This window comes from Thunnus thynnus, chromosome 2 (assembly GCF_963924715.1).
Source record: "Thunnus thynnus chromosome 2, fThuThy2.1, whole genome shotgun sequence".
In the NCBI taxonomy this organism is placed as follows: Eukaryota; Metazoa; Chordata; class Actinopteri; order Scombriformes; family Scombridae; genus Thunnus; species Thunnus thynnus.
Window position 1 is genome coordinate 34,877,584 of NC_089518.1, and position 26,530 is coordinate 34,904,113.

The following is a 26,530-nucleotide window of genomic DNA, read 5'->3' on the forward strand; positions in this document are numbered from 1 at the left end:
ATAATATATATATATAAATCTTTTGTTTAATTTAGGATAGATAGATAGATAAATAACCTTTATTTAAACTGGGGAAACCAATTGAGAGCAAAGATCTCATTCACAATGGTGCCCTGTAAATACACATCCAAAACAGGCCATATAACAAAAAGTGTAAAAAGTGTAAAAATCAACAATTTTACACAAAAAACATAAATACATCATAAACACAAGACAAATGACTTACAAAATACAAAAACACCCTATTAAAAAACACATTAAAATAACTACATTACAGAGGGACAAAGCAGTCACCTTAAGAAATACAAGAGCATTCATTATATAATAAATCGTTCAACAGAATCTTAAACTGTTCTAAGGTTGACATTTTGTCTAATTTAAGGGAGCCCTCAAGCTTATTCCACCTATGAGGAGCACAATAACTGAATGCAATTTTTCCCGGTTCTGTATTCATATATGGGATATCCAAGGTAATGCATTCTTGTAAATGAGTATGGTATCCTGTATTTCTAAGTCTTAAAAGTGATGATAAATATAGTGGTAGCTTATTTATGATGGCTTAATATAAAAAAAGACAGTGTTGTTCCCTTCGAGTGGTAAGTGATTTCCACCCGACCTTCTCATAAAGGATATAATGATGGGTTCTAAAACCGTCACCTGTAATAAATCTAAGAGAACTGTGATATACAGCATCAAAAGGCTTGAGGGTATGGGCAGTGGCATGCGTGTAAATGACATCTGCATAGTCAAGCACTGATAAAAATGTTGCCTGTAAAATCTGCAACCTACTGTTAAAAGAGAGGCACCGCTTATTTCTTAAACTTTCTTAAAAGATTGTTTATTTGGGATCTGGTGAAGACCATGTAATTAGTTGTATCTTGATTTAGTAAAAGCTTAAGTTTAATCAGAGCCTTTTGAATAGCCAAAAAATCTGACTTTAAATTAGACAAAGCTTTGTCAATTGAGGGTGCCGATGAGTAAATAACTGTGTCGTCAGCATAATAACGAATAGAGCTGTTACAAACCAATGAGCCCAGGTCATGTACAACGTGACCAGGATAGGACCTAGTATTGAGCCCTGTGGCACCCCTTTTGTAACTTCAAGGAAACCAGATTGATGACCGTCCACAACTATTGTTTGAGTTCTGCCAGTAAGATAACTGTGAAACCAGTTACATGCATTTGTGTCAAAACAAACTGATCTAAGTCTGTCCAAAAGAAGAGTATGATCCACTGTGTCAAATGCTTTAGACAAATCAATTAACAGGGCAATGCAACACTTCTTATCCAGAGAACAGATTATATCATTCACTACCTTACGTGGTGCTGTCAAAGTGCTATGTCCAGGTCTGAAACCAGACTGATGGGGGTTTAAAATGTAGTGCTCAGATAGAAAGTGACACATTTGATTATCGATGAGCTTTTCTAAGATTTTGGCTAAACATGACACTTTGGAGACTGGGCGGTAGTTATTTGGGTCAGTAGTGTCACTGGCTTTATGCAGAGGCAAGACATGTGCTGCTTTCCACACTTTAGGAATATTCCTGGATACAAGAGTGAAATTAAAAATATGTGTTAAACGATAAGCTATAATAGCTGCAGCCAAAAGTAGGAGGCTCACATTCAAAAAGTCTGCTCCAATTGCCTTTTTTGGGTCATCTGACACCATAGCATCAAATATTTCCTTAACAGAGAACTCTCTAAGGGAAAATCTTTCCCCAAAAGGGCGATTGCTATTAAACTGCACCCATTCTCAACTGAGGCAATTGTAGATAGAGTTGGTTTTTCAAACAGTTGACCAGAAGAAATAAAATGACTATTAAAAATATCACAGGTTTGTTCTTTTTCTGAGACAAGGACAGAATCGAGAGAGATGCTTATGTAGGGAGTAAGCATTACCATGATTTTGTGCCTCAATTGTTTTCCAAAATTTTGCTGGATTAATATTACAATTGGACAGGGTATTAACAAAATAACATGACTTAGCATTTCTAATTTCCTGACACACTGGTTTCTCAGCTGTCTAAAGATCTGCCAATCCGTAGAGGACTTTGAGCCTTGTGCTTTTGCTCATAAAGGAGTGAAACTTCACTTAATGAATTAAAAAAGTCAAGGTTCAATGAAGGCCAAAATTAAAAAGTCAGTGAGCAGATATTGAGTGATATTTACTCACCAGTTCACTAACAAGGGGAATGGGCCTCCTCTTGCGGAGGTCTGGCATGCTGTCAATGCCAAACGGTGTGTTTCCCCTGTAAACACACAAACACACACACATGCATGCATACACGTGCGCACGCACACACACACACACACACACACACACACACAAAATAAACAAATACCAAAATGCACTGATCAGTATTTCAATACAGAGAGTCCAGGTGCAAACACCGCATCAGGTCATTATATATACACACTAAAAAGGGTTTACTGACCCTGGCTTGGCCCATGGGTGCTTGCTAGGGTCACCATCTTGATCTCGGCTCTGAAATAGAAAGTCAAAGGTCATACATTTTGACAGGCTTTATTGGTTTCATAGCACTGGAGCATGCACACACAAAAGCATGAGAGAAACAAGTGAGAAGAAAAAACAGGAGAGAAGCACTGGGATTAAACTGGGTTGGTTGAGTTTCAGCATTTCATGCCAAAGATGGCATTTCAATCAATAATATAGTCCCAATACATGTATGAGCAGTTACATCTTGCAAAGTGTACATGTAAAAACCACACATGCTTCCAGTAAAAAGGCACTGAATATTGACCTTTGCTTTCTAACAGCATGTTTTTTCCTAGTCTGACAGCTAGTAAAGAAAATACCACAGTGACAGTAACAAAACATACAAACATGGCGGCCCGACAGGCTAAACATCAATGTTATTTTTCATCAATATTGTGCCCTAATCAATACTGACCTATTCCTATACGGCATCTTTATTTTTATGACTGAAACCACAAATGTTCTTAATAGGTCACAGATGCATTGAAGTTGACATCTCGTAAAACCTAAAGCTATTTTATGAGCTATTTTATTGAACTGCAGTATTTTCAGGATTACGTGCACCTTTTCCAGAGACAGACAGAAAGTGATATAAATACAACAAAACAGGAAAATGAAGTAAAATCAGCCACTGACATGAGGAAATGTCAAAAGAATATACAGAAAATTGTACAGAAAGAACAACTTTTTCTAGGATGTCATGCTAATAATGTAAGAACGGCAGAGAAACCACAAAAGAGGTAACCTGATCTCCATCTTGACTTCCATCTGTAAAACAGAGAAAAAACAGGCAGAAAAAAAAACAGTCATAGACTAGTTTGACTTATCATGTGAAATAACAAGACACACCCTGAATTATTCATTTTGTTATAAATGCTTGGGTAATGTTAAAAGCAGTGCCGCCACTGAGTTTTCAAATAGATGGGGTCTGAGGTCATAAATGTTTCATTAACATGTATAATTTATCATGAAAATGACTCTTAATATTTCCCTTCCCCTTCCTCTTTAATGTCAGACTCGCTTTCCAAGGAGATAATTAATGTTTTCTAATTCAGTAAATGGCTACTGCTGGAGCCTTGGAGAGGAGTAAAGGACTCGTGAGTGGCAGGTGATACATTACTCTCAAGGGGGTAGAAAATTATAGTATCAGCAGAGACCGTCAGAGACCGTTTGGTACAATAAATACCCAAGGGTCCTTTTGGTACGAGGGCTTATTCAAAATTGCTGGGTGAACATACTGAAAGAGTATATGAACGGTTATCCTTTTATCAGTGTACACATTGCACTGCAACGGTGGCAGATCAAACAGATTTGTAAAAGAGAAGCTTTGATGGCAGAGAGGTGAGGTGGAAAAGGGAAGTTTTAAAAAAAAACCCAATACTTTATGATCACAGAAAGTTAAATATTGATTTGTTCCCAAATAAATTATTAAAAGTCATTTATGGTCACTCAGGTGAATTGAAATACAAAAGATACCAATTCTGTTTTACCCTGAGGGGTGTTTAAAGCATGGAGAATAGTAATAACTCAGTCAAAAACAAAAAAATACTGTATTATACATGCAACTCTCTTTTCCCCTGTGACTAAAAATGAATGACAAAATGCATATGAAACAAAGATGACTCTAACTTGAAATCCAGTGGTGACTACCTGGTTCAAACTCATCCTGAGAGAAGGTGGACATGGTCATACTGGCAAGGTTGCGCCTAGTCTCCCTCTTCTCCCGCAGAATCTGCTGGAAGCTCCTCAGGCACTTTAGCCTGCGTTCATCCATCTGACTTATGTCCAGGGGTGGCTCTGCCGCATTTCCTTCTATGTTGCCCTCTGGAGCCATAGCAGTATCTGTGGTGGGTTGTTGTGGCAGTGGCACCTCAACTTCTCCCTGCTCCTCCGGTGCTACAGGTTCATCAGCCAAGAGGGAGACTGAGAGGGATTCTGTAGTAGTGCATTGTGAAAGCTGGGCCTTAACATTCAGATCTGCAGGACCTTCTGCAGGGCCTTCTGCAGGGTGTTCTGTAAGGCCATCAGGTGGAAGCAGTATTGTAGTGCTACTGGAGATTGGGTGAGGGCAGACTGAAAGTTCCTCTGAGAATGGGGGGATCTTTTCCAAACTAGGAGGATGTTGGCAAGTGTCTGTAGACTCTAACGTAAGGCTGTTAATGGCTTCTTCAAGCATAGGCTCCATGGGGAAAATATCTGATTTGTTTAATGTACTGTCTTTGCTCAATTCCCCAGTAGCATTACAACTATAAACCACATCTTCTTGAAGGGTTTCATCAGATGTTTGTTCAAATTGCGTCTCACAGCTTATAGGTTTTGTAGGCAACTCAGCTGTAGGCAGGTCAGAAGGCATTGATATTTCAAAGTCTGTTTCCTCTCCAGCTGCAGGTACTTCAAGTTTGCGCAATGCTCCCCGCAAGGCAGAGCTAAAATCAAGTACAGCTCGACCTATCCGCTTGACATTGAAACCACTGGTTTGGACATCTGCCCTGCCAGGGTGAGGGAGTCGGTTTTCTAGGCTTTGGTTACTGATTTCAGTTTCTTGGCTGACTGGCCTATTCACATCAGCTACAGTTGTAAATAGGGATGCCTCAGTCCATGCTGAAGACTCTTCATAGGCTAAATAAGTTTCCTGATAACTATCAACTTGACAGTCTGTGGAGTAGCTTGGGTCATTTGAATGCCCATAGTCAAATTCCTCTGTTTCTCCATCATGCCCATCAACTGAATGGTAACCAGAACTTTGAGGGTAGGAACAATCAGCAGCACACTCAAATCCAACAGTGGGGATTTCAAGGTTGGTATCTGTTGGAACATGAATCCCTGACTGGGTTTGAGGCCTTCGCCTCCTTGACTGCCACTCCTCCCTGCTAGAAGTGCTGGCAGGTGAGTTGTAATGTTGGCCAGAGCGAACAGAGAGATGTTCTGAACTTCCTGCGGAGCACTGCCCCAATGTACTATAGCCTCCACTTCTATAGTGATCCCAGCTACCAGCTCCTTCACAGCAAAGACTCTCACCTTCATGCTCCTCCAGACTTCCCTTCCTGTGGTAAGCAGTTTCCCTATGCCACACAGGTTCCCCAGAGGCCCCAGTGTTAGTCCAATGTTCTCCCCCATCATCAGCTCTTTGATGCTTCCTTCCATGACTAGATGACGGTCTCTCTAAGTCTGACTCAGACTTGGAACTATGACCAGAAGACAAGGAGCTGGTGCTTGGACAGTCTTGGCCATCTTGTCTCTCAAGGTAGCCAAAGCTGAGCTTTCTTGCCATAGCACCTACTGGGATATCTGAGCTATGGTCAGAGTTATCCTCTGGTTCCTCCAATTCCTGATGATCCACTGATTCAGCAATTGGGGACACTTCTGCCCTTGGTAGCAGTAATTCTCCATGGATGCTATGGCGTTCATTGCAGACCACAGGAAAAAGATTTGAATCAGACTTTGGCACTGAACTCCCTAAACTGCCATAGGCACTAGCGGGCCTTTTCCGGGTGGATGGCCCATCTTTGCACCCTACCCCTGACCATGTACCTGCATGTACCCCAGAGCCAGCCTTGTTGCTAGAACGAATGCCCTCAATCTCTAACAATACAGCATCTACACAGGATGATACTTCCTCAACTGACCCTCGAACTGAGGTAAGGTAATCCCTGAGGTCTGAGATTTCCTCCTGGATTTTGTTGATCCCCCTCAGCTCTTTTAAAATGTGCTCAATGATGGCACTTGATTCCTCCTCTTTATCCACCCCTAAACCTTCTTCATCCTCTTCCAGCAGCGTACCCGGGATAGCTGTGTTGAAGTTGTAATCCACACAGTCACCAGTAGAATAAGGTCTCTTTGGCCGAATACGGGGTGAAGCAAAATCCCTTCTGGCTGCTCCTGCAAATTTAGCTCCATTCATGTCTGGTCCAATTGGATTGTAGCGTGAGGCTGCTCGAATCTGCTCCGGACTTCCTTGAATTTCACCCTCAAAGGAGATTCGTTTCATATTTGCTGAGGGTCTGCAGCTTTTGTGCTGCAAAGTACATGGTATCCTTATACATCCCTCTCTGTTCAGCTCTACCTCTCCTACACATGGTAGCCCCAGTGTTACTCCATGTCTTTTACCATCTGACACTTTTGGAGAATAGGCTTCAGCCCTGGGGCCAACCTTTGAATATACGCCCCCGTGCTCCTTTCTGCTCTCTTGTTTTTCAGCCTCCTCATCCTCCTCAATACCTGCATAATAAAGGTGGGAATCTGGGACATGGTGGTCTGCAGATCCTTGCAGGAGACGGTGTATTTTACCCCGAATGACCAGTGCTACCCTGGGGTTTGGAGCCCTCTTTTTGGGTGGATGGACTTTTGCCTTTGTGCCTCCTTTAGGGGCAACACCTGCTCCATGTTGTCCATTGAAGCGATTCCTGGAGAACATATTCTCAAGAGAGCAGATGTCCTTATCTAGTTCCCCACATTGTCAGTTGGGAGTCACAATCAAAAGGCTCCTGGTATCATAGTTCATTAATAAAGCCTATTGGAAGCTTATTTACCCCAATAACTTAAGGTCAGTGGTCCATGACTAAAATGGGAAGACAAAGATAAAACACTGGTAAACATTAAAAACACTAACATACAAGGCAAACAAAACGAAGGGAAAAGAGGAAGACATTTGAGGAATTATGTTCTATCTTTTAATGAAGATAAACCTCTTTGCAATCATCAAAAACGAAAAGAAAATACTACCCTCCTTTGATCTTATATGTCAAATTTAAAAGTATAAAATGAATTAAAATGTTTGAATACCGCAATACTGGGGCACAGTAGCTTGTGCAGTAATTCCCACAAAATAAAGAACACAAAAGTAAGTGCCATTTTCCCCGAACACACTTCCTCTCCTTACTCAGCTAGTACAAATTACATTCCTTATATACAGTAGAAAACGACATACATATATGATATGATAGATGTGATTGCCCGTAATAATCAAAAGGAGCTTACAGTTAGTGGATACAGTATGAATGCCACTACTCTGGTAAACACCGTTCTGCCTATTTTGGAACTAAATGTTAAAGTTGCATTAACCATGTCAGAACACATTGATCATATCTGAATTTGAAGAGCAAATGTCCCCTGCTTTGAACATCAAATGGATGGCTACAGTAAATTGCTTTCTATTTTCTGAATGTATATTTGTACAAATTAACCAAGTGATCTTGGGATGGTTCTTGTATTTGTTCCATAAATACTTAATGAAAGGAATATCCAGGTAATGAGCACAGTGTGCATCTTGAGGTTCAACAGGAAATGGAGAGTATGTCATGGTGATGCATGTCCCAGATCATCTGAAGGCAATTCCGCTTTCAGGACTTTCATCAAATGTAATAATGAAATGATTCTTTCTTTGGCTGGTAATTCAAAATTGATAAGATTCTTGGACACAGATGGACCATGTTATTGCAGTACATTAAATGATAATTGTCCTTTCCTAATCTCTTTCAGACACTGCAACCAGGCATCATTTAATTTCTGAGTAGATTGTCAGCACACATGCTCTCTCATATTCCCTCTAAATGTTCTCTTTCACACACACTCACATACAATAATAGGAAGATACACACAGTAAAATTTATTTAAACTCTTTCTTGCTAATTCCTTGTGCTTTGTACTAATCCAAGCCAAGATTGCTGAGTTATAAATGAATGTGTGACTATCGAACATATTGGTATAGGATGTGTGTTATATAGAAAAAAATGTCAAAATTACATCATTTGTTCAGATCAGAAATCAAATAGGACTAGTATTTCATAAATCAGAAGCTGACATAAATTAACATCTATAAACACATGGCAAGAATAATCTCAATCTGTGGTGAGAAAGTATTTAACAGAGGAAGTATGAATAGCACATGGTTTGTGGATTTCTACAAAGGCTTAGATGTTGACCTATTACCCTAACACAATAGGCTTAATCATAATCCTGGATTGATGTATTGATTGACACTCCGAGGTGTGAAACTATGCGTGAGGTCTAAAATCATTTACTGCAATCGGGGCAAATGCAAATGTCAACGCTAAATCACACTGGGTAGACTGCTCGTGGTAGGAAAAACCAGTAGCAATATATCAATGGTTATTCTCACATTTGATGTCAAAAGAGGAGCCGGTTATTATTAGCTTTCACCATGAGACCGGAGGCTTTGCACATTTTCTTTGTGATTTATCAGTCCTTAAAGTTTGAAATTTAACAAATCAACCCCACTTTTCATATAAACACTCCTGCCTCTCCTCTTGATGAATGTTACTGTGTAGGCGGGCTAAATATTGGTGTATATGGAAATTACTTGATTTTTCAAAAGGGAGAATAATAACTCTAAAAGTTAATTGGAAAAAATAGACTTAATTTAGAAGCTCTGAGCACATGTTCTACACATTCATTTAACAAACATCCAAATGAATGGGTGCAACTAGTAGCAAAGGTCATTTGAAGTAGCATATCAAGCACAGTGCCCTGTGCAAAAGTCTGTGTTCACTGAGTATGAAAATTACCACAATGACAGATTAACACTGAAATAAACAAGACATGTATCTTCAAAAAAACTTCAGGGAGCATAAAAACATAATTAGAGATTATTATAGGAGAATATGTGAGGACAGACATGGGAAATTTCATTTTGAATAATACTGCTTCTCACACAGCACAGACTCAGATCCTTTGTTGGGTCTTTGCTGAGCTCAATGACAGTTGACTAAATTGTCAAAATGAGCATCACACTTGCAATCAAAAACCCACAAACTAGTTGAAACAACTTGTATCTAACTACTGTGGGTGCAATTAAGTATTTCAGATAGTCACACATTCATTAACAGTTTAATAACGGATAGGTACCAATGTACACTCACTGGCTAAATGTTACTAAAGTTATATCATGACGAGAGGAGTGAAGGCAGGTTTGTTTGGGCAGAAAGAGAAGTGAATTTTCACCTTGCTGGACTGTCTGTGTTGATTCACCCCAAACAGCCAATGTACCAGTTGTATAGACGTAAGCTTTAAGCTATCTAGAAATTGACTGACCGTGTGTGGGTGGTAGTGTGCCTGTGTGTGTTTGTATCTGACTGATCTCATGACTCTCCAGAATCTCCAATGTATCCTCTCATCACCTTCTCATCTCCTATTTATTGAGAAGCTTCATAAAGCCCTGCGATGAGTACAAAAGTTTTTGCTCAAGTCGAAACATTTAACTCATGTGGGTGCGTCTTCATTTCAGTTAGCATCAACCCACTCTTGTCTTTCCATTGACTTTGTGCACAAACCTCTAAAATTCACCTTGCATTCTGTCTGAACACATACAGTAGCAGTACTGCAAGCACTACAAAACTCCTATTATTTCAATTAGCTCTAATCAAAGTTGGTTACACACTTCCAAATGGTTGGGATTTGTATCGGGAGGAGTGATTTAGAAAATCCTGTTTACAATTCTCGTGTGTCATCCTCAAACATTCTGTTTGTAAGTTTAACAGCTTTAGTAATACAGGATTGATGCAGATTATATCATTAAACAAAACCTAAATAGCTACCACTGTAGTGTTTGGCAAACACAATCTATGTGTGGATTGTGAATCTAGCATTCATGGCTTCTGTCTCTTTCACACAGTGAGTCCAAAATGACAGAAGCCTCACATTGCCCTCCTCCCTCTAAACCATACCCCCCTTTTCCTCCATTTTGTTCTTATTGCTTGTAAAAACGCTATCTTCTAAATGATCTTTCTACAGTCACAGGGGAACTGTAGCTCTGTCCATTGCACTTTTTAGTATTGGTTGTTTGTAATGTTGATGACCAAGTCTCACTGGACAGCAAAGAATGTATCCAAGTCCATTATCCTTTGCTAAAGTAAGAAACTGGTGTCAAATTAAGTTTGAACCCATCCACATAAAGTCTGTAACCAACCCAAAAGCAGCAGTGATCTTGAATAAACGAGAGCTTTGTACACTCTTAATGCCAAGGACAATTTTCTCTCAGCAAATCCTAATTTATTTTACATCGTGGGCTGGAAATTTCAGGATTTTTATATTCTAGGCTGGAAAACATTTATACTGTAGCTGAGCTTGGATAAATCCTGGAGAATAAAACCTCTCATCAGAGCAGTCACTCTTACTCATTCTTTATCCCCTTCTGCCACTGTACTAAGTTGTAGTAAAAGAAGTAATGAAAAAGATTAAGCATTCTTAATTTCATTTAAGGAGATTAGAGAGAACTAACTGTACTGTAGATACCAAGAGTTAGGAAAGCTGAAGAAGAAGAGGTTTTGAAAAGGGAAGTAGGGTAGAACTGCACTATGTGTACTGCACTCCAAGTTAAATCAATCCCACCCTGAGGGTAAGACCAGCCACCACATTAAGGCAGATATGGTCCGACTCGGATTACATAAACTACTGCACTGTAGAAACTTTTACACTAAAGTACTGGAGCTGTAGATGAGCAAACACATGCATGAAGCTGTTGCTTATAATTCTGAATGTATGAGTAACTTAAAGGCAGTGAAAACCACATCAGAAGACTAAGATCTGCTAAATTAGAGCCGTACAATGTTTAAAATGTTGTTTATTAAGTCACATAATTAAAGCTATTGATGTAAAGTATTAAACCAACTCAAACCATTACTATTATTAAGAAAAACCTAAGACCTAACCCTAACCCAGGTGTTTTAGGAGCTTTAGCTGACAAGCTATCAACTCAAGCAGTTTTCTTCAACCTTTTCTCATAGCAAAAAAATTCTAGTGATTCCTCCTTAATGGCAGCATCAGCACAACTGTTTCACACTGGTAATTTTTTCCCCTGGGCTAATGATGGAGAGCAGCTGGCTGATGGCAGGTTTGGAAGCCCAATCATCCTCAACCAGCCCCACTGATTAGTGAGCTGCAGGGAGTAGGGGAGGACACTCTGGGCAGGTGCAAGGGTCTTTTAACCATGTCAAGTATCCAGACCCCTCTATAAATATGATGCTTGTTCTGTTTCTCTGTTCAGCCCATTCATGCTCAAACTACTTATTATCAAAACCTACAATTTCCATAACATTAAACTAGATGCTGCTTTTATATGATTTAGATTTTCATCTCTTTGCGTCTCCTGTTCGTTCCTCTTCGTTATATTATTTTCATTATTTATGTATCCTTGTTGGCAACTCTTTCTTGCTTTCTTTCTGTGTAATTTCACACTGGACACGACCCAAAAGAGCAACTCATACTTGAGCCAAAAAGGGAGATTTTCTGAGTGTCTGCTCCACTGCCAACAAATGACAAGGATTACTTGGGAGATTTACCTCTCCCTCTCTGGTGAATAATGCTGCAGCCTGCATTCATGTCACAGCAGAAAAAGAAGAAGAGTGGGATGTATAACTTAGCACCTTTCAAAACACAGTAACTAAGTGCTTTACAATAAAAACAGAACACATTTAAAACACGGACAGATTAAAACAAACTGAAAGCCGTAAAAAAAATCAATACATTATAAAACAGAAAGGTAGTAAAACACAAAATTAAAGATTAATTTAATGGTAAAATAAAAAGTAAAATAAGCAGGCAACTCAGGTAAAATCAGGAAATACTTTCCAATAAAAATATGTTAAGTTATGTTAAGAAGAGACTTGAAAGAAGACACTGACTCAGACAGCTTTATTTCCTCGGGCAGGTCGTTCTAGACCCTCGGAGCCCTAATGGCAAAGGCTCTGTCCCCTTTAATTTTCAGCCTGGATTCTGGAAGAGACAGAAGACCTCTGCCCGAGGATCTCAATCTAAGCAAAGGTTCATAAGGGATTAAAAGGTCTCAATATAATCTGAAGCCAGGTCATGAAGGGCCTTAAAGGTAATCAATAAGATATTAAAATCAATCTTAAAACAAACAGGGAGTCGATGTAAAGAGGCTAAAACAAGTGTGATGTGATCGCGCCACTTAGTTCTGGTTAAAAGTCTGGCAGCTGAGCTCACATTCACACACACACGTACACTCTAATCAGTGAGTAAATCCTTATAGCTGTCTTCTTTTCAAAACAATGATGTTGTGTGTGTTTGTGTGTACTGTGCGCAGTAATATTTAATGTCTATGCATATAATATCAATGTACATAATGTCATATATCTGGATTACAGCCCAAGACCAATGTTATTAAATCATTGCAGCTAAATGTTAGCAACCAGAATCAACACCCTATTCTTCCTGCAAATGAATGACTTGAATCATTTGCTCATGAATTTATGATTATATTATATAATTTTAAACAAATAAACATATTTATTTGTTACATTTTCTTTTACAAAGTTAGGAAAGATTTGTCAGGAAAGCAAAGTCAAATCTGATGTTGCCTTGCACACAACAGAATGAGTCTCTTCCACACAGTGAGGCATAAAGCTTATTAATTAAACACTGGTATCAGATCGGTGCTTCCCTACTTCCAAGTGCATTCACAGTTTATGATGATTAGAAGCTTGTGGCAGCAATTTTGGGGTAATATAAAAATTAAATGAAAAGCAACGTTTGGAACAAGTTGTGGATTCAGCTTCCAAGACTGTTGGCCTTCTTCCTCCTGTCTGTTAGCCTCACTCTGTGATACCTGTAGCTAATGGAAACGTGCCTGGCTGTGGGCCAGTTTCCTTATTTGAGGGCAATGTAGAGTTAGTCAAATCTACAGTTCAGTTTCTTTGGTCTGAATAATAGCTAACACGTTTTTTATTTGCTGCAATTTTCTATTTTGGAGCATTGTGATCCATCTTAATTACAAGGAAACCTGGTAAAAAGTCACTGAAGTACTTTAGCTTGTAGTGGTAAGAATCAATGGGAAAATAGCTAAATATCAAGTCATGAACAAGTCATCATACCTAAAGGAATAAAGAGGCCATTTGTTAGTCCCAAACAACATGTAAGGCTGTTTCAAAAATGACGCATATGAGCATTTTTTGTGTCCATGGTTAAAAGAAGCTAGCGTAGACGAAGACATGACACGAACAGTAGTCTCTAGTGTTGAAGTCACACTCTTTGTGCTTCCAACCATCCATTCCCAACATATGGCGGTACACGAATGTCATGCATATTCGTGGTTGATAGATGGGTCAACAAATCGTTGTATTTTAACCAACCAACAGTAAACGTTGGTGTCTTGTAACCATGACCATGATTGTCCTCCAACATTAATGGTTATTATTGTAACCATCTCGACGAAGGTCCCCTGACCCTAATGAGCTGGTAATTTTAATCCAAACCACAATTTTAACCCTAACTATGATCTTTCCCTAACCCTAACCAAGTTGTATTTGTGTCCAAACCTAAACCCTGGCCTTGTCACATCATAAAACAGATATGTTTTTTCAAAAGTCATGTGTTACGGCTTTGGATTTAACATACAAATGATGCCATCCTGCTGATGGTGTCACATCAACGCTTCTGTGTTGTTCAAAGAGGCAGTTACAAACAACATATTTTGTTAGTCAATTTGGAGGAAGTGAATGCACTGCTGTTTTGTTTTGTTTATCTCAAGTGCATCGACGCATTACAGTAAGCTTGGTGTATGAGCCACACAAGTGTTGAATGATGAGTTTATACTCTGAATGATTGGCACTGCGAGTGTTCTGCCAGGAATCTGACTGAGCTCATCAGTTCAGTCAAAACCTTCCTTGTAAATGGATTTCTTGTCGACTGGTCCGAGGGCCTTGTAAAAGCCCCCAAGCATGTTTCCTTTTCAAAGGCTGTAAACCTATTGATCAGCTCCTTAAATGCTCTCCTGTAACAAGGCAAACAAATCCTGCTCTTACGCCAATATCACATTCACATTATCAATCAAAGAGTAGCTTTAGCAGCCAACCTGTATTTCCACGATACTCCACAAGTTACAGAAAATAATTAAACTGAAGGAACACTTAACAGTTAAAATGTTAGGTCTGGTTTCTCAGGAATTACAGTTATTTAACATTAAAAAACCAACTCTCTACTAATGCAGGATAGATGCGGGAATGAGGTTTTACAATGAAAACCATATAACACCAATAAAGAATATTCCCAAAAGAGAAGGGTTGCCTTTCTCCACCCATTAAAAAAACATTACAAGCACCAAATATGAACAACTTACAAATGAACAAAACAGCCACACAAGGTATATTGTCCAAACAGCAGTACACAATCAGCAGTAAAAATGGCCTTTGACCCTGTCAGGATTTAATTTCTTATCAGTCTTTCTGTAACTTGCAGGAATATTCAGCATTTCAAGATAAACCCACCCAAGCTTATGTACTGATTTAATAGACATCTTTCATAAATGTTTATCTCACCAAGACTGTCTTCTAAAAATGATGTACTACTTATTTGCAACACCAAATGCATTTTAAGAAAAATGTAATGAATGTACGATTTTATCAACAGACTGAGGAAACATTTTTATGAACGTACTGTATTTGCAAAGTCACAAAATGTTTATATGAAACGTATCTGCAAAATGGTCAATGTCAGTGTTTTTTATTTGTTTTTCTGTTTGTATTGACTATCCGGCATGATTAACATTTTTATGGTTATGTTTAGACATTCACAGCACTTGGTTAAAATTAGGAAAGGCTTGCTGTCTTGGTGAAATATCGAAAAAGTCAGTGCTGACTTTTAGCGAGACACAGGATGTGTTTATTTTGTCAATATTTAACCAAATCTCTCCCTAAAGTGTTTTTCTTGCCTAAACCAGGACTCGGGATGTGAACCTGGGTCTCTAGTGCCAAACTCTATATACGCCCACAGTCCAAAAAACATTGCCAGTGAGCATAATCCAAGCAGCAACTACATTTCCTTCAAATTGTATTTGCTAAAGTAAAAAAAAACGTAATTTCAATGAGACAGGGCTGATCTCAGGTTTGGGTTACGTAGCTCACATCTGGAGCTGGGGTGAACTTCAGTGGGAACATTTGGATCTAAAGAGCTCTGGCAGAATTTAATCCCGTGGATTTTATTGACTTTTTGGTATAACAATGTTACTTCACACCTGTTTCTTCTGTTTTGATTTCCAAAGCTTTCTAGGATGACTTTCAGCTTCAGAAAGGTATTTGATGACGTGTAAATACTTAGAAGAATAGAATAGAAGTGAAAATATTTGTGATGACTGAAAGAGGAGAAATTCATCTCTACTAAAGCCAATCTTGCAATCTCTGATACATTTCTCTGACAATTTTCATGCCGCAAAGGATCAGTGATAAAAATGATTACCATGCTTTTGCATTACAATGCAATAACATTGCAATGATGACTTCTGGATACTCACAAAATGGTGAATCTAAAAACAAGCGCTTGATCTTTGACCATGAGAGGTGAATATCACAATCAGCTTTTACTGTTGATATCTGAAATAGCTGAAAACGTCCTCCAGGCTGTGCTAGAAATTTCTCGATAAAATATAATAAGAATGCAGCCACTCATCCACAGAGATTAAACAATACACAGCAAGGATGTAAAATACATCACAACAGCTGATTGGTAACAATTTTACACGGAGGATTTCTGTGTATCTCCATGTAAGAAGCACATGCGCTCGTGCAGCTTGAATGTGTGAATGTGTCTGTAATGAGCATGCTATTCTGTTTGGGACAAAGAGTGCCTGACAGAAAATAAATACCACTATTAGGAGGGGGCTTGAGACCTGAAGAAAAGAATGATAGTTGGAAGAATAGTGGGCAGCTGGCTCAGAGAGACAGTTACGGAGAGAAAGAGCCAAGAAGAAAAGCTGTTACCAGCTGTTAAAGAAAGAGCGACATAACAGATAGCAATGACATGGTTATTTTAGAAAGGAAATAGATGGAGCGAGTACTAGAGGAAAATAATGCCAAGATAAATATTTTTTTCAGTGGAATTGTCCAGGATATGATGTAAATTCAAATTTTTTCCCTTCCAGAGTGACTTAAAATAAAGGCAAAAGCAGGAAAAGCTCCAAATACCAGATCACAAATACTTAAGGACCATGTTTACCAAATGTTCTAGTCTGAGGATCTACGTAATGTGCCCAACTTCCAACCAATTCAAATTTATTTCACAAAATAGAAACAAAAATAAGTGCAACTGGGGTTTGAAACCCGATGAAATATTCTGTATTGCAACAAGTGAGAGCAATCAGGGATGAAAAACCAATCACCTTAAAACCATTTGCAACAGCAATTAAAAATAATTTAGGTTTTCCTTTATGGCGTAGCATGTTAACTTTGCCACACAATAACAAGGACAGGATAATAAAATTAAAAGAAAAACAATAAATAGAAGAAAAGTAATTCTTAACTTAGGCCACTAGTTTGCTGCATACAACACTGATGTTTATGTCCCTTGTTTTGTCTTCAAAACTTAAAAACCATGTCCTATTCTGTGTTATACTACCTAACAACTATGTCATGGCACAAGCTAGCTTCTCCATGTCTCCGCTACTAGGGAGGGAGATTCTGAAGCGATAGCTATCATGTGAAAGGCCATAGTAAGCTGACCTGCGGAGGCAGTCTTTTCAAACGTTTTCCAGAAAAGGCTGCCAGGTTAAGTTACTTGTACTGTTAAGGCTTTATGACATGTATCACCACTAGTCACTCTGCAGTGGAGGACAGTTGAAAATTTGCTACACTTAGATATGCTACATGCAGTCCTCTCAAAATGGACTCAGGGTTCATGTTTGGTTAGATTTAGGCACAAAAACAACTTGGATTGTGGTTTGGGTTTAAGGAACTATGTGGTAAAGGTTTTGGAAACTTTATGTTCATGGTTAAAAGAAGAACTACTTAGTTAAAGTTAGGGAAATATCATGGTCGTGGTGACAAAACCAAGAGGATACAAACGACGGTGTCCCTTTTCAGATTTGTCTGCTCTCCTGACAAAACCGTCCACCTGGACCTCCTCCCTAACAGCTTTTGGAGTACTATAACAACACCACGCTACGTCTATCTTTGCCTTTGAGACACAAAGTCACAATTAATATGGCCACAAGAGGTCCTTGTCAGGTAAACATAAACATAGGTACTTAAGGCATCTGAACACTAATGCTGTCATTTCTCTCTGGTGGATAGGCACAAGGAGTTTTTATATCTTCTCACATTGAAATCAAATGTGATTGTAGTGTTTTATTGTCATCGTAATCAAAACATTGGTTAAATTTTTGACCCAGAGAAGAAGTAAAATGTAAAAATACTCCTGAGTAAGTAGTAAGAATACACGTGTGGACATCCGCACACCCACAGGATGGATTGAGTCATGGCTGAATGGGACACTGGCCCTGCTGTCACCTTCATTAGCCTAATTCTCTTGTGCACTCTAATTGATTTATCATCGCCACTCCACCTCCGTCCAATTCCATCAGTCATCTTACAAACACACACTGCGGACTATATGTGCTCACACACACATTCAGTATATCATGTGAAGACAGACATAAGCGACCCTCCCTTCCATTAATCACACAAACACAGGCCACCACCCTGCTGGTGGCAGCATAAGGAAATTCAGTTTGCAGCATAAAGGGATTGCCATACAAGGTAAAGTGTTTGCACTTGATGGCTCTGATGGGCTCTCAAGCCAAGCTGTAAAAGCAGCCAGGAGAAACGCCCTGGTAAGGTGTATCAACGTCAATCAGCAGCTAACATGCAGGAAGGGAGAGGAGGTTGTTGGGAAGCGGAAGGTGTAATCACTTTCCCAGGCAAATTGAATAAGCCAGGCCTGCTCTCTCTCCTTCCCTTCAATTCTTTCCTCTCTGTTTCCTTGAGTGAGCGTCTGTTCCGTGAACCATTGCTGGCCACCCGCCACTGGTAGCCCGATGCGAATGACAATGCACGGCCTCCTGAGGCTAATTGATTTAGCTTTCTCTCAGCCATTTCAGAGATGCCAAACAATGATGGCGCTTGTTGTCCCAGCCAATTCAGGAGAAAACCACTGTTCTGAACAGAAAGCTCTTTCTTTTCAGCTGGCTGTGATAAATAGATGGTTGTAGAGGATGCTGCCTGAAGCTTATACTGCTGCTAAGTCAATGTTTAAAACTTGTTTCACATAGTATTTTCTTTGCATTTTTTTGATTTTAGATAAAAGGTGAAAAAGTTTTGACCTGTAGCTTTCTGCTCTCTAAGCCAATAAGAAGATAATATAGCACTACCTGCCCCAATCAGAGACACATTGACATTGTCCTCACCAGGAAAACAACACTGGTTGTTTGTTCTTACACTTAATGGGTCAGTATGCTTCAAATAAAGTGTTTTCAGATTGATGACATTATTTTAAAACCCTCCCTCTACACCTTTCCTATATCAGAAATGGGAGGACTGCATTCATCAATTTTTGTTACCTCCTGAAACCAACAATCAGACTACCACATCCACTAATAAAGGGATTATTGAGGTGTATGGAGCTAAGGAAGATGGTAGGATCTGAACTTCTCTCTCAAACTACTCTCCCTCTCTGTGTGTACAACCGAGTGCGACAACCATCAATGCCTCTAAGAAGAAACTGTTAGAAAGTGTGTGCCATCGTCCCCATTTGTTCAATTCATCCCATCGAGACTACAAAGACTTAGGGTGCAGCAAGAATGAGCCTGTGACAGTAGGACTGTCTGCTCTGCCTTGAGTGTGGCCATTTGGCATCTGTGTAAACACTTCAACCGAGCCATGTAGTTTGTTTCAAGCATATTGAACCCCCTGCTTAAAGCCACATCATGCTGTCATCCAAATAATGACTGTCACACATTAGCTTGATATTAGTTTACGAATGCAAACCCTATTAATAATAATCTAATAATCAATTAATTGTTTCATTTTTAAAGCAAAAATGCCAACCATGCTCTTCCTGAATGCCAGTTTCTCACTATATTTTAGCATTTCATAGACTAAATGATTAATTGAGAAGATAATTGGCAGATTATCAGATAATGAAAATAAACTTTAGTTGCAGCCCTACCAAACAGTGACTGTTCTGTGTCGTTCAACAATGATGACCACTTTTCCCAAGCATTGTCCACATCTCTTTAGTAGCCTAAACTAAACGGTCACAGATAACACAGAAAACACTCATATGAGTCGTCTTTTGAAACAGTCAAATTTGTCATTTTTGGTAGTTCAAAAAAGAAGTTAAAAAATGAAGTATTTTTATTAATAGTGGCACTATGAAGCATTATTTTTTTATAAGAGGGTTCCCACTTTGTATCTCATACTTTATTAGTATTCACACATGCACATGATTACGAGAGTGACTTGATATACAATCATGCCAACAGTTTGACACTATTCCACTGATCAACACTTTAAATATGAGTAAATAAATGCATTCAAGAGAGTTGTTAGGCCTCAAGGATACACAGAATGCATTTTTCTGTTTGTTTACAAGAAAATTCAACAGCGCGCCTTGAAGTATGAAGATTGAAGATCAATTCAGAACTATTAAACCATTCAAAAATAAATTAAATGTGAAACCCCAAGGGCCATTCAGTTTGACTGCTGCAGCTCGTACTGTACATCAAACATTTTTTTTTGTATTTCATAGAATTCAAGCCTATTATTAAATTATTTGTATTCATATATGCTGTATGTTTGTATCCCTGAGCCACTGTGATTTTCAGACAATGTTACTTTTTAGATCCAATGTTTTTCATTAGCTGTCGCATGTACAGAAGACGTGTGAAGTTGTATTGACTGTTGCCTGTATACTACATATGATACATCTGAGTATCATCTGTAATATTTCCATCAAAAAACACCTCAGATATAAAAGGTAGTGTCATACTGCCACTTCTCATCCACTCCTGCTTTGTTCTTATCCTCGTTGCCTTTGTCCCTACAGGAAACAGAGTCGTCCCTCCATCCCTCATCTCATTTAATGTTAAGGTACTGCTGTACACACTGACCCTTGTTGTCTCTATTTCCTTGCTGTATCTGCTTCAAGGCATCCAACCCATTCATCACCTGTCATTTCTGGAGTTGGCTAGACATACTCCTGGTAAAACACACACACACACATCCTTGTATTTCTATCCTTGTGAGGACATTCTATTGACTGTTTCTATTATATACTGTAGATAAAGATGGACAACATGACAGCTCCCCAAAAGTGAAGCCAAAACATCTTGATCGTCCTCTGGTGGCTGGTTGCTGTATCAGTCATAAGTTCCACCTCCTCCATGTTAGCAGATGGGACATTTTTTTCCAAAAATGGTTTCTGTCATTTTACGTAGTTCTTATCACGTTGACGTATGTTCAAGTGCTCATTTTTCTGATAAGTTTGTTTTTATTTTGTTATTTGACGATATAAAAAGGGGGTGTGACGTCACGATTGATAACTGTGACTGACAGCTGCCCTCAAACCTCCGTCTGACAAGCCGAGTGACTGTAGCAGTTTCTGATAGAAGACACTATTGTGCGTTTTCATTTGCAATTCACTACCAGCTGTGGCTGCTAGTTACTGGCTGGTTTGGGCTGGTTTACCTCTCCATGGCGGCTCCCCTTGGTAGCAGGATGGCTGTCAGTCAAATTGACGGGGCAGGTCCCACTGGTCATCATCCCGCTGCCCGACTCTACTGTGCAGACTCTGGTTGCAAATGATGTCACACAAGCAAGATGGCAGCTCCTGGAAACTACATATTTTGGCTTCACTTTTGCATAGCGGCAGGAAGTGTTGACGCATTGTCCATCTTTGTATACAGTCTATGGTTTCCATAGGTTCAACCAAAATGTAACTCTCAACACTGCTTGCCTGACATAACTTTTATCTTCAGAAAAAATAAACCACCTCCTTCCACCTTGTATCTAAGGCCAGCAATGTCTTGGCTACCTTAAACTGCAATGCCACTGATGGCCACTAGATGCTGGCTCCAATTGACTCCCATTCAAAGAAATATTAAGTCAATCTTTTTTTTTTTCAAAGTCATTATGATCTCAATCGCTAAATTCTGGCCCTCTCATAAGTGTGCTGGCGGTCATTTTGGAAATTATTGCTCCGTTAATAAGATTTGAAGACTTATAGTAGCTTTGATGCCTGCCGTGTGGGCGTTGATTGACAGTTGGCTCGCAATATTTCAGTAAGTTTAATGTTACCTGGTTACGATACCTGCCCTGTTAGCACAATTTAGCTAAAGTAGCTGATGTTAGCCCAAGTGTGCAGCGATTGGTGTTCGCTGTAAGCTAGCGTTAGCTTTGTTCCAAGGTAGCGGGGCATGTTTCCAGAGAGTGAAAGGAAACACCCCGCAGTCCTTATTTGGAAGGTCCTGACTCCAAACAGAAAAGACGGCACTGTCCCCCAAGCCTTTACAGGCAATTTCCTCTAAAAAGAAATCCAACTCAGGATTTCCTTCTACTGCTGTCAAATACAACAATCCAAGTGTAGTTGTTGAAGAAATGTCACAGTGAGAATAAGTCATGAAACACCTGATTTATACAAAAACAAAAAAAGTCAACCCAAATCTGTCAAGTTTGCCTAGCTCAGCGCACAAAATGGGGCACTTGTTTGCCAGTACAATCACAAGGAATCTGATTTTATTTGGGATGTATTGCCTGTTTAAACCTTCTTCTAATGTAAAATCTGAACCAAACTACAAACTTATCAAACTCTAACCCTAAATCAGAACCTTGAAGAAATGGACTGGCTGAAATGTTGTCACTCTGCAATGCTGTGTTCCCATCCAACTGTCTAGTGTACACTCATTTGCACATATAAATGTCAATGTGTCTACTGTATGAATGCCTGTGCAGGTTAAACCCAGCCACCCCCACAACCGTCAGCCTGCCCTACGGTTCACGCACACGTCGTTTGATTGACAGCATCCAAATTGTTGTGGCCTTTCACTACGTCGGCCTCGCCTCATGCATGGCCACAGACAATTAGTGAGGTCAGCATCGGTGTGCGAGCTTGAGATCATTTTCATCATCTGTCAGTCAGAGGGGTAAATGTAAAGAGGTTAAGACCCAGAGGATTTCTGCAGTCAGACAGAAATTTGTTTGTAGACAATCTATGAATCTGTAATGGGCCATGTCATGAATTTAAAATATTAAACTCTCATATTCCCATACATGTTCATAAGTTTAGCTGTCATTGCTGATTGATACACTATCATAGTGATTCAACCTATATCCACTTCCTGGAAATGTCTTGTAGGTCCTTCCTAGAAAAAAAACCCCCTCCTGGCTTGAAAGAAGCAATCTAACAATGTGGTTGAATGGACAAGGAAAAAGAGTGCCACCTACCGAAGCTCAACATCATCCACAGAAAAGAAAAAGACACGTGGACATCTATTTACAGTGAGCAAGATGCAAGATATACTCCTTTTTTGCAGATAAAAAACAAAAACAAAGTGTTACACTTTTCCATAAATAAGAATTTCAACAAATAATAATGTTAAAGAACGAATGGGACCAACGAATGGTTTCATTTTTTTCATGTGCTGCCATGTGAATGATTCAGCTTTCCTAGATATTTCAGCTACTGTGGGAATTTCCTCACAAGACAACCCCAGGCACAACTAAAATTATCTGGGTGCTTGTTGAGATATCACTGAATTTATAAAATAGAGACTTGGCAGAATTCAAAAACTGTAGTGCTACAGTGCAATGAAACTAAATCTTACTTGTCTTGTGATGAGGATGGAAAATCAACATCATCACATCAACACTGAGCCAAAAGCAAGTGGAGTTTGACTGTCATTAACATATGACCACCACATACTGTTGTCAGAGGTCCTATTATATTATTATTATATCGTCATATTAGGTTAATAAAACAGTAAAAACCCCATTTGAATTTACCAAAAACAAAAAAAACAGAGAGGAGTTTCCTTGCATGTGTCCTGCTCTCTCTGTGTCACTCATGTCATTCCTGTTCAACCGTTATACTACTAGTTATACTACGTTCCGCATCTGCAAGCACACAAGGGTCCGCTAGGGTCCGCGTGACGTAAATTTCGTCATCAGAGGGTGTACACGTAGGCTCTGTGTGGACATCTGTGCTCCTCGTATTTTGTTGTGACTGAGTAACCACTACGCTGTCTTCCTGTAGACGCCGATCTACTGCGGATTTGGGGAACGCGCCCTCCAAGCGGGCTCTAGAAAGTAGTATAAACAGAACTACTACGCATCACACATGTCTGCAGCTGTCCTTGTATGTGTGCACTTGGGAGTATATCTCTGGGTTTACCCTTTTTTTCCAGCAACCGCCAAAGATGAACCTTTACTTACTTCCCTCCGCCGACATATGGGAGCTGGGATCTTAACCATCTTTAATTACAAACTCACTTATCTGACTATTAAAACTATCGCCAGCTTTTTAATCAATTACTAGTCACCTAGTAGTTCTCAACAAAAGAAAAGCCTCAGTGCGACCCAAATTTGTGGTTGTGAATATAAAGGATGATGAACCTTGCTACCAAGTCATTAATCCAAATTCTTCTGTTACAGCTCATTATACTTTTACTTAATTTAAATTACTGTGAGACTAAAGGCAATTAACTATCTAAAACAAAAAATGCATTTACCACAAATATTGAAAAGGATAATTAAACATCTCTTAATTGGAAATATAATTATTCATGTTACATAAATCACTCCTCCAGTGTCATTTTACATCCCGCCGAAGGTTCTGACCCGCAGGTTGAGAGGCACTGTAATGAAGCAATGAAGCTAATTAATTATTACTCTTCCAGTGAGATATTTGAAGCTGCATGCAGCCTTGGAGCTTCTGGAGACGCCCAGGAGCTCGAAAACTACGACACGCTCACACCCTCCACAAAACACAAGTGGGAATCACGACTGGTGTACCCACACAAGCAGTGTGAGCTGTTTTGGAGAGGCTGCACAGAGCTGGAGGATAAAGTGCTTCATTGTCTGCTTAAACATTGTCTGTAAGCTCATTGCCGAGCCAGATTGGCAAGGTTTAGGAACAAGAGGCAGAGATAGATAGATTATATGCTGTGTGAAAATGAGATACAACAAAAAGTGCTCACTCAGTTCATGGAATAAAATAGTAGCTCTTGTGGAAGAGCGAGAGAAAAGTGCTCAGTTACTTTCATTTTGTTTCAGAATAGATCTGGTTAAAAATAGAATTTCTGACATGGTGGTGCAACTTGGGAAAAGAAATGAAATGTATTTGTTTTGTCAGCACTTACTTCAACACTAGAGATCTTACATCATAAGGATAAGAGGTTCATCAGGGGGTCTTCTGAGATCCCACGGGGCCAATAAGAACATTAGAGCGCTTTGTTTGAAGAAAATTCCCTGATTTATTACATATGATTGATCATACCCCCAAGAGATTCCTCAAATGTCTTTATCTTTTTACAGTTTAGTTAAAGGGTATAAGTTGGTCAGACAGTCCTCAAGTGAAAGCTGAAAACCTACCTCATGCAGAAAGAAGATGAGCCAAGGTGGTGAAACAAGAACCAAAGTTTGACAGCACAATCCAAGCATCCGCCATCAGAGCGTCTACAATCCCCAGCGAAGATTAACAGATTGATTGCACCTCTTTACGTCATTTTTTAAAGATATGCAAGACAAAAGGCTTTGAAGTAACGCGCTGGGAAAACTAATTAACCCCCCTCGTGGTGTGATCCACTCAGCTCCACAATAAATCAGGGAAGATATTAGTGGATCAAACATGAATCGAAAAGGAGAAAAAAGTCAGCAATTTGCCAGGTTTTCCTTTGCTTTTATCATGACGGGCATGTCAGTCAAAGCACTCTCTGTCACTTTCCCTGTATTTTCTTTACTCCTTTCTGTGTTGATCACAGCGCTCACTGAGTCGCTTCCCAGCGGTCTATTTTACCTCCAGTCTCAGCCTGAACACACAGCACAGTCTCCTCCTCCTCTCTCTCTCAATTTTTCATTTCATCTCTCCCTCTCTCTCTCTTTCTCTCTTTCTTTCTTCCTGCCTTTCTCTACTTCACATCCTCAAATCTCCTGATTGATCTTTATTCCTTCCAGGCTTTTCCTTCTGCCCTCCTCCTCCCATTAGCTCCTCTGATCGCAGCTTGTTGCACAGCCAACAGACGCGCCACGTCTTGTGTGCTCACTCTCTCTCTCTCCCAATCTCTCTCTCTCTCTCTCTCTCTCTCTCTCTCTCTCTCTTCCTCACCCACCTCTTTTGCTCTCATTCTCACATAATTTCACTTTTTCACACTGACACTGACAACCAAACATATGCTACTGAGCTACAGTACAGTATGCACATGCCATCAATACATAAGATATTTTAAGGACTATCACAGTTTGCATGTTTTTTCCTTCTTGACTATGCATAATATTTGTGCTAACCTCTTATGAATGAATGAATGAATAATCCTTTAGTCCATTAAAGGTAAGAAATAAGTGAAAAATACCAATCACAATTTTCTACAGCCTGAGGAAAGGCTGAGGAAATTGCTTGTTCAATTTCAGTCCAAAACTCAAAGATATTCGAAAAAAGAAAATCGGCAAATCTTCACACTGAGAATTTTAATGTCATTACTTGTCTAGTTTATTTTCTAATGGTTAAATCACCTCATTGTTTCAGACCAAGTTTTTTATGTGTTTTTCAAACAATTTAAGGCAGCCATTTATTTTCATTCATTCCTGAATGGTATGAAAGTCAAGTAGCTGACTTATGAAACTTGCTTGAGTTGTGTGATCCATGACAGCAAACAATTTACATATTTCCCAATTGCATGTCAATGAAATAATATAAATTGCATCCTGGTGCAATTTACATCCTGTAAATTGTATCCTGGCGCTCACGTCGCAAGACTATTGCAGGTTATGCTTTTTCCTCGCTTACACTTCTCATAATTACATAAAAGATGTCTAACATTGTGTTTTACACTGTGTCCCCCCTCCCCCTCCACCCCAAAACCCCACATTGATTATGAAAACAGTGACCAACAGAAATTAATAGAAACTTATGGCTACCTCAAACAGTAGACAAAGTGATTAGTTGTGATGTAAAGTATTTGGAGTGAATTGGCTACAACATGCAAAACCAATGATTTGGTCCTTTGGGTTATGCAACTCAAGCAAGTTTCACTAATCTGATAATTGATTTTCATACAGTACCATTAGGACATAAATGGAA

General features: G+C 39.3%; 2 protein-coding genes across 2 annotated transcripts in view; both read right to left on the reverse strand.

Moving 5' to 3' along the window:
• Window positions 1–26,530, reverse strand: part of LOC137169129 (protein unc-13 homolog B-like) — a 202,162-nt gene that overhangs the window by 75,479 nt on the left and 100,153 nt on the right. The window contains exons 11-12 of the mRNA XM_067572132.1: window positions 2,436–2,485; window positions 2,174–2,249 (exon numbers count right to left, since the gene is read on the reverse strand). Coding sequence (XP_067428233.1) covers window positions 2,174–2,249; window positions 2,436–2,485 — 126 coding nt within the window. The remainder of the gene's footprint in view (window positions 1–2,173; window positions 2,250–2,435; window positions 2,486–26,530) is intronic.
• Window positions 2,524–25,182, reverse strand: LOC137169082 (uncharacterized). Its single transcript, XM_067572059.1, has 3 exons — window positions 24,826–25,182; window positions 4,148–7,055; window positions 2,524–3,265 (listed from the first exon to the last, which is right to left on the reverse strand). Exons 2-3 carry the CDS (start codon window positions 6,909–6,911, stop codon window positions 3,201–3,203), a joined length of 2,829 nt encoding a protein of 942 aa, XP_067428160.1. The 5' UTR covers window positions 6,912–7,055; window positions 24,826–25,182; the 3' UTR covers window positions 2,524–3,200.

Coding starts and splice junctions, on each gene's coding strand:
- LOC137169082 (XM_067572059.1), bottom strand. CDS start 6,911: ATGTTCTCCAGGAATCGCTTCAATGGACAACATGGAGCAGGTGTTGCC. Junction 3,266..4,147: donor TCAGGATGAGTTTGAACCAG/GTAGTCACCACT, acceptor TCTGTTTTACAG/ATGGAAGTCAAGATGGAGAT.